Source organism: Corvus cornix, chromosome 11 (genome assembly GCF_000738735.6).
Source record: "Corvus cornix cornix isolate S_Up_H32 chromosome 11, ASM73873v5, whole genome shotgun sequence".
NCBI lineage: Eukaryota > Metazoa > Chordata > Aves > Passeriformes > Corvidae > Corvus > Corvus cornix.
The window spans coordinates 14335439-14344561 of NC_046341.1; the positions used below are offsets into that span (position 1 = coordinate 14335439).

Below are 9123 nucleotides of genomic sequence, written 5' to 3' on the forward strand. Positions count from 1 at the left end.
TTGTAACTATGTCCAAAGAATATAAGATAGAGACCAAATATGTAGTGTTCAGAATTTTTTGTTTTCCCCTGGTAGTGATAAAACTAATTACAGAAGAAAATGGAGAAAACTGTTTTGTATTGTCCAAACAAATACATTTTAGCTAAAAAGAATTCCATTAAAGCCCACTTGGGTAGAGACAGTGAAAAAGCAACACAACAAGAAGCTGCCAAAAATGTTAATAGATTATATCTCACCTGGGAGAAACATACTGCTAAGACTGCTGATGAATGAAAGACAGCTAAAAATCGCAGAATGAGGCAATTTCTGCTGCCTCTGAGCTTTGGGGAAGGTAAATGGAAGGGAAAATGACTTAAAGTATCATGAATGTGATGGGAAGAATGCAGTCACAGATTCAAGAGATTTTTGTTCATAGGTTGCTGAATCTTCTCTGCCCAAAGGTAGACTGTGCCTCTCACCATTCTGTGCTCAGTGGGGCTTTGGCAGTTGGGAAATTTGTAATTCATTACTGTTCATGGGGCATTTATTTTGCCTCTAAAGATTGAAGCTCTACAGCACTGTTCAGTTTAGTATTTAAATGAGGCATTAGTCTACCACTGCACCTGTAGGATGTTGTGCCTCCTCCTGTGTGCTGTGCTTCGATTGCAGCAGCTTCATTTCATGCTGACTTATCTTGGAAGACATTTACGCTTCCTTTGTAGAAAAAATGCTGGATTAATTAAGAAAAACACTATTTCTAGGTTGATGGGCTCTGGACATAAAGGCTGCCTAATCCCTAACCACAAGCTAGTCCTGGGGCTGTGCAAACCAATAGATTTTTGCAGGAAGCTGGCACTTTTTCTTTGTGATAGGAACTAGAAGCTGGTATTATCTTAGAGGTCTTTTCCAACCTTATTTATTCTTACTCTGTGTATTGCAATTACATGTAAATCATATGATGACACTGAGGAGTATTTGGGGTTCTCTTACTGTGTTACATGGTGGGAGTGAACCATTCAGTCCAACACCACCATTAATTAGATTGCTTGCAGAAAGCTGTGCACAGAACCTGCATATTGGTGATTTTTACTGTAGAATTTTTGCTAAAGGTGATTTTTTCAGTAGAATTTTTACTAAAGATAACTCAAATACAGGCTTGTCCTAAGTCCAGAAGCAAGGCTCTTTCATTTGTACTGATTACCTTCTGATCCCAGCTCTGCCTCTGTAAGTGTAACTTCTGCTTGGCGAGGGAGAAGATGAAGTCATTGTACAGTTGCCAGTTCTTTGACTGACTGGCAAAAGACGTCAGCCATCAGTACTCTGTTAGATATGGGAGTTTTCTTCTGCTAATTCTCTAAAAAAGACATCTTCCTCTTGTCTCGCTTTCCAAGCCCCTGTAACAGTTGGGTAAAGCCAACAAACATATGCATTTCTAATGTCCTTTAATTGCAGAATTGCTCATTTTAAATTTCTAATGTCATAGGGGGAAAAAATGCATTTACTAAACAATGTGGTACATTACATTTTGATTATGCATTGCTAGAACAAGGTAATGTCATAATTTATGTCTTGAGGTTACTAAAATGTTATAATCCTAAATAGTTAATGAAGAAAATCTGTCACAGTTGTGACACAGGCTGGTTGCCAGCAGTGCTAGGACAATAAATGCCAACAGTACTGTGTCTCTTTAAGCAAACCAAGTTATAATGTGTTTCTCTCGGTGCTGCAGAATGTTAAACAACACGTGAATGACTCTAATGAGTCAGAAAAAAGCCCAAATAGCTCAGCAACCTATCTCTAACAGTGGCTACAAACTAACACTTAAAAAAGAATTCAGCATAACACATGCATTCAGTGGTATTTCCCTCAAATTTTTTCTCTCTTGCAACTTTCTGACCAGAGGAATGTCTTGTAATTCGTCATTAATTTCCTTCATTAATTTGTCCAGTCCCTCAGCTTCCCCTGTTCCTCTATCAAGAATTCCATTCATTTTAACATTATAATTTATCCCCACAGACTTTAATCTTCAAAGTTATTTTAATGTTTGATGCATTAAGATTGTTACAAACCATCCGTTCTTGTTTTCATGGGTATCCCAGATCCTTTTCTGTAGACCTGCTCCCTAGCTATTAATTTCTATCACAACACATGCTGGCTTTGTAGGGCATTATTTGTCCAGGTTATTTTTAATTCTAATCCTTTTTGCATCAAAGTTTCCAGTTGTACCCAGTTTACCACCATATGCAGCTTTACAAAGCTCATTCTCTGACAGTTGATTAACAAACGTACTGGGCACTGCTGGACTCAACTGGTTCTCACTGAGCTCCTCACAGCACAACTCCTCGCTCCAACAGGGAATTGCTGGTAGTTCATCCATCAGCACTGCTTTGGAAACAGTTGTTCTCTACAATACTCCAATTTACATCAGGTTCCTTAATAGACATGAGAATGTTTTGTGAGATGGTATAAAAATCTTACTTAAAACTTTGTCAGCTACTGCTAAAATCCCTGTTTCCAAGGCCTGTTATCCTATTATAACAACAAATGTGATTGCATTGACTTGATTAGTTCCTGATAAATCCATGGAGGCTATTACTTATCACCTTCTAGTATTCTAGCTGCTTACAAATAGGATTATAGCATTATGTATTTTAATAGGCACAAAATATAAATGAAGGCTTTAATAAATTGAAGCATCATTAATTTCGAAAATTTGATATTAATACAGCTGTTTACCCAAGGGACTGATATGTGTCACAACTTTGTCCTTTTACAATTCCTATGCAAGTTTTCTAAATACAGTGAGCCTTGCTCTGAAGTCCTCAGGGTCCCCTTTTCCTCCTCTCATTGCAAGCACTACAACAAATGATGGCAATACATCCAATGGGTATGGAATGAGCAAGCTGCTCCTGGCTGTGCTGCTGTACCAGCCCTGGACTGACGAGCACCTCAAGGCACTGTATGAGCAGGGGCTGGGGCTGGAGATGGAAGTGTCTCCAAATCCACATTTCTCTTGATGACATTTCCTGGTTCACCAGAAGTTTATCAGTTTTGTCTGACTTCTCAGTTACTGCTGTTTTGCTAAATTTCTAAATATGTAGAAAATAAAAAACCTCCCTCTAAAACACAAACACCTAAGGCAGAGGAATGTTAAACAGAGCTGTTGGTTGACATTTCTTAGTTATTGCCCTTGTTTCTCATGGCACGGTCCCCTCTAGAACCCACCAGACTCTGGCTGTCCCTGGGGATGCCGAGTGAGAGGCAGAACTGGGATTTAAGGGAATGTTGCACTACGTCTCCAAGTATCCACCGTAACCACCCACCCAGCCCTGGCTCCTTGGTGGTCATGAAGGGCTCCTCTGGGTGGGCTTTGTGGGATCCAAGTCAGACTTAGAATCTGTGTCTTTATGCAGGATTGGCCTTTAACTTCACCTGCCTGACCTAGGGGCCTTGGCTGAACCACATACACCTTACAACTTCCTGAGTTTCTTGTAATAGGGGCAACACACCCTTTCTTGACTTGTCCCTTTGCTTCAGCTACAGGACCTTTGTGTTGTCTGGACCTATTTGAAAACAAGAGGGAGAAAGCAATCTCATCTCTTCTTCTTTCATGAGGCACAAATAAAAATATACTTTAGAGTTAATATTTGCATGTACATAGGATGTGAGTTGTTCACCAAACAGCCTGGACACAATGGTTTTCAATTTTTACTGACTGCTACTTGCATATGTTGTGACAGACTCCCTGAAATGAATGACACCTCTATTGTAAAACTGGTGTCAGACAGAATTCTCCCTCAGTATATCCACAGAGCAGCATTATGTAACACCACATTGTAGTCTCTGGTTAATACTGCTCAATTCTAGCAATCTGGTTTGAGTTATTTTACTGTTTTATTGGGAATAAGCTTGTATTATTTGTATATTGAAAATTCTGTTGTACTTTTCTGTAGTTTCCAAGGATTCTATTTTGCAACTGAGGGAGCACATCAGTGCAGTGCAGGACAGAAGTATTTTCAGATCAGTGGTAAAGAGTGGGAAGGAAACAAAGTACAGGACAACTGGTGTCTTTTTGCTTTGTTCTAGAAACAGCAAACCTCGTTTCTCCTCCTGTTCTGCACCCAGTTGAAGCACCAGCTCTGTGCTGTATTGGCACGACCAATGCTGGCTAAAAGATCTCTTTGTGGCTTTGTAGCTCAGTGTCTACCTTGAATCAGCAGCCCTTCAGGAAGGCTCTGTGTTCTAGGTCTGCTGTAGCATCTCCTTGACTGGACACACTAGAAATCTGTGCACAAAGAAATACACTTTATCATAAGTCAGGAACTAAGTGCTCACTCCAAGTTTTTATTGAAATTGAACACAGTATTCAGCATAGTTCTGGTTGAGAATCTAGACAGCTAATTTCATCTGGTTTTACAGTATGCCTCAGTTAACCCTTCTGGTGTACATTCCCAGGAACGTGGAGGTGAGCAGGCACCATGTCTCTCAGCCGACCACCACCATGTCATCCCCAACAAACTGGTAAACTGGGACCTCGAGGTTTAAGGGAGCAGGGCCTTTCCTGATTCTGCCAGAGGCGTCATAGTGGGAGCCGTGACAGGGGCAGTAGTACCCGCCAAAATCCCCAGAGTTGGCGATGGGGACACAGCCCAGGTGAGTGCACACACCCACCAGGATCACCCACTCGGGCTTCTGCACTCTGTCTAAGTCGTGCTGTGGATCCCTCAGTTGAGATAGATCAACTTCAGCTTCCTGACTAATCTCTGCCTGGGTTCTGTGACGCACGAAAAGGGGCTTCCCTCTCCACTTGAAAGCCATGTTCTTGCCTTCTGGAATGTCAGACAGCTTGATCTCAATCTTTGACAAGGCCAGCACATCAGCAGAGGCACTCAGGCTGGAAATAAACTGGGTGACAACATTCTTGGCAACGTAGGCAGTTGCTACACCTGTCGCTGCAGTCATCAGGTAGGAGAACCCTTTCCTGGAATCACTGCTGCCTTGGGAAGATGTGTTGGCATCTTGCACATCCTGGCGGCGATAGGCAGAGAAGTCGGGGACCGCGACATCGTTATGGACACAGCGAACGCTGGCAGGGGCTGAACGGAAAAGGACAGCAAATGACACCACTTCCAGGTAAAACACAGTAATACATTTCAAATTACACTTTTTAAATTGCATTTTTGGAACAATGGGGAAAGTCATTCCAAAGGCTGTGTAGGATTCCATTAATTAAGCATTTCGATTTGAAGTTGTATGAAAATGGTTTTCAGAGGAAATTTTTGGTAGATTAACAGGTGATCTATGAAACTGGTTTCCCTATTATTTGAAAAATAAATGAACTGTTTTTTCAGTATATTTCAAGAAAAAACTCTTGCAGAATACCATGACTAGCTCAGAAAAGGCAGATCTGTGTTGCATTCAAATGCTTCCCTGTAAAGAGCTGCTGAGAAGAAAAATGATGAAGTTTGCACATCTGCAGTGTAACACTTTTGTGCTATCTTTTGTCTGAAGTAACTTCTATGCCTGTAATAATATCGTGTGGTTAAGCCTTTTTAAAATTAAAAATATCAGGCATCCTCTTTCATTATTAAATTGTTGTCCAAGCTAAAAGCCACAGTAAATAATTTTTAAACCTGCAGTCCCCAGGCTTGCTTTTTAGAAGATTTAGGGATAAAGCTAATAACTATCCAGTTTCAAGTGGGATTCCCACATCAAACCTCTGTGCTCAAGTAACAGGATATGAAGGATAACTAAAAGGCCTCCCATGAGTTTCTCCAGCAAAAGAAAGTGCTTCCCCCACTGAAAATCTGTAAGCTAAAGAACACGGCAATGACAGAACATGTCACTTGCCAAAGTGCAATCTGTTACTTAGAAGAGTATTATTTAGTCCTTGTATTTTCTAGCAGCTGGCAGAAAATTAAGAGATGTCTCAAGTACTTATAAGTTTAATTCTCAGGGATTTAGATGCAATACAATGGGGAAAGTAGTTACATTTATTTACATGTAACTCAGCACTGAGAAGGTATTTCCTATAGGATTTTAACTGCAAAGAAATTAAACTGGAAATTAAAATTCTGAGGTAGTACTCCATACTAAGTTACTTCAGTATGAAGACTTAAAAGCATTCAGGAACAAGTAATATGATTAACTTCTAAAAATTCGCTATACTCAGTGAAAAGCATGTTTGATGTTAATTAAAACACAAAGCATGGCTAAGTGTCAGCTACGTCAGTTACACATTTGTAGAATTTCCACCTGAACAAACCCTTTACAGCTGAGGGTCAGGTGAAGTACATAGCTCCAATTGCTACAGAGCATCTTCTGCACGGCACTGCCCTCCCAGAATTAAATGTGTGCATTCTGTACTGTTCTGAAGCAGAATGTTCCATCAGTGACAGCTGCAGAGCCGGGCACCAGTTCTCCAGGAACTGCAAATCAGTGTCAGGGAGAGCCACAGCCCCTGGGCCAGAGGTCGGGTTCTAAAGAACACCTCGGGATCACTCCCTGGCTGATGCTTTCCCGACCTGGGTAAAAACTTTCCCGACAGGGTAAAACACACCGTGTGTTCTCACTGCACCCCTCTACTCTGGTGCCCACAATTAAAAACCTCCCCGAATGTCAGAATTTAGCTGCATTTTCTCAATGGTAAAATAACGATAACCTGAGATATCTTGCTCAACGGAGATACTCTAGAACCGCCTAGACGCAATCCTGTGCCCTGGGCTGACCCTGTTTGGGCAGAGAGATGACCCACTGTGGTCCTTTCCAGCCTGCCCCATTCTGTGAGTCATCGAACGGAAGCTGGCATTTAAGTGCCCCTGAACAAGCTCTGTAGTTGTAAATGCGACCGACTGCAACGGTGACAGCTGAATCAAACATTTAAAAACCTCACACGGCCCAGGCCCCCGCAGCCCGCCCGCCCGCTCTCCTTCCCGGCTCTGCTCCCCCGCCTCTGGGCCGGGCCGGGCGGTTCCCGGGAGGGCTGGCAGGGCCCGCGCTGCGCCCGCGGCTCCCGCCGCCCCCGCCCCGCCGCTCCCCCTGCCCGCACCGTTCAGGCTGGCGCTGGCGACGAGCCCCCCGCGGGCGGCGCGGCCGCTCAGGGACTCCCGGCAGAGCACGGGCCGCTTCGGGTCCAGCGGCACCTTCTGTTCCCGGCGCGCGGCCGCCGGGGCCAGCGGGCGGAGCGGGCCGGGCACGGCGTGGGCCGCGGCGGACACGAAGGGCGCGAAGGGCCCGGCGCGGGCGGCCACGGACAGCATGGCGGCGTCCCCCCGGCGACCTTCCCGGCCGGCGCGCGCCCCGACACGTCACGGCGCCGCGGTCTCGCGCGGGGTGACGTCACGCGCCGGCGCGCGGGGGTGACGCAGGCGTGGAAGCGGGTGCCCTGAGGGGACCGTGCACAATAAAGAGCTTTGAGAGCTGCTTTTCTTCTTTTTTTCTTTTCCTTTTCCCTTTCTTTTTTTCCCCCCTTTTTTGCCCCCCCCCCTTTTCCCCCCTATTTTGTCCCTTCCCTTTTTCCTTTCTTTCAGCGTACTCTTGCTGTCTTTTGGCGCAGTTCCCCTTTGCGGTGTTTCTGTGTAACGCTTTGGAGGGGCTGTCCGTGTGTTGTAGGGCCGTCCCACACTGCACTGTGCTGACTGATCCCCGCTAGAGAGCTGGGGCCAGACTGGAACACTTCGGGGAAGCGTTTGTGGAGCGCTCCGGTGCCTCTGCTGCAGGACACGGATCCATTTAAACACACCCATGTCACCCCAAAACACCTTGAAGGAGTTAGTGATTTTTTTTTTCCTTGCTGTTCTTAGGATGTGATTTTGAGCTATGCAAAAATACTTAAAAGAGAAGCGTGTCGCTTCTAGGATAATACATGCCCTTTATTATTTCTTCCATTTCTTGTGCAGTGCATGATTTTTGCGCCTTTTTGTTTCTTTTTTCTTTTTTCCTTAGCTTAGTAATTTAATTTTTTTTTTTGTTTGTTTGTTTTTTTTTTTGTTTGTTTTTTGTCTTAGGTAGTCCTGGATTAGTTTCAAATTGGGAAAAGATTAATTTTTTTCAGCTTGTCATAGGAAATTGGGTGAGGGATAGATTTTACTTCCAGTTTGAAAATGTAAAGCACGTTGACAACAACCGAATCGACTCCAGGGGCTGTTCTGGGGGTGGGGGTTAATTGTAAGGCTAAGGGGACAGTAGATATATCACATAGATGTATCACATAGCTATAGCACTCGGGGCTAAAGAAGAGAGCCCCCCTCCCACTAACGACTGGCACAAGTAAATAAATATCTCTAGATTTCTTTGGTGGTTTGTTACAGCTCTTTTTTAGTTTTTTAGGTTTTTTTCCTTAAATTTATTTTACTTTACAATAGCAGTCTCATGCTTGACTTGTTACAGCTTCCAATGGTTAGATTTAGTTCTGTACAGATGGATACACTGGTGGATGCATACCTGTTTCAGTCAACCCTTTTACCAGTTTAAGCTTCTGAAAATTTCCCAAAACATAGGATAAACTTAACACAGAAATATGTTTGAAGACATTTAAGCTGAACTATTCTCTGAAAATATAACAATTTCCCAGCTACCCAGCCCAGTCCATTCATGTAAGGCTGCGAAGCTTTAGTGGTTCATACTGGCTGTATGAAGAACTATTATTCTGAAATTCAGCTGTTGATAATGATATTGCCACTAAATTATTTTATGATTGTGCATTAAAATTCCCCATCTCTGTAGAATGGTAGTTTAAGGACTAGCCTTATTAAGATTTATTCAAGGGGTTGACTTTTTCATTTTCTTTTCAGCTGTTGTTAACTGTACTGAAATACGGTAATTCTAATTAAGTGGAATGGATCATTCTAGTGCCACTACTATTGATCTATAATTTATTTCTTTCCCAGCACGTTTATGATATCTAAGCCTAAGTAGATAATGATTTACCCAACTCGGTTCATGGTACTGATGGTAGCTAGTTACTGGTGATGTAGTAATTAAAGGACACCATAATTATATGCTGGAGCAAAGGTAATTTGTAGAAACTATGAGGGCTGTCACTCAGTATATGGGTGGAAATAAACAATATTCGGGTAGGGAGGAGAGAAAACTGGGAAGGCCATTTTAACAGTACAACTTTTATAATTACCATTTAGGAGGAAA

General features: G+C 43.1%; 1 protein-coding gene across 1 annotated transcript; it reads right to left on the minus strand.

Annotated features, from left to right (window-relative positions):
• Positions 1-4300: 4300 nt before the first annotated feature.
• Positions 4301-7269, minus strand: LOC104687438 (cytochrome b-c1 complex subunit Rieske, mitochondrial). The gene is made up of 2 exons (XM_039558560.1): positions 7028-7269; positions 4301-5075 (listed from the first exon to the last, which is right to left on the minus strand). The coding sequence occupies exons 1-2, from the start codon at positions 7236-7238 to the stop codon at positions 4465-4467; spliced, it is 822 nt and encodes a 273-aa protein (XP_039414494.1). The 5' UTR covers positions 7239-7269; the 3' UTR covers positions 4301-4464.
• Positions 7270-9123: the final 1854 nt, after the last annotated feature.

What these genes read in the sequence shown, in the direction of transcription:
- LOC104687438 (XM_039558560.1), bottom strand. Translation starts at nt 7,238, where the DNA reads ATGCTGTCCGTGGCCGCCCGCGCCGGGCCCTTCGCGCCCTTCGTGTCC. An exon ending in CGCCAGCGCCAGCCTGAACG is followed by an intron (nt 5,076 to 7,027) that starts GTGCGGGCAGGG and finishes TTTTCCGTTCAG; the next exon opens with CCCCTGCCAGCGTTCGCTGT.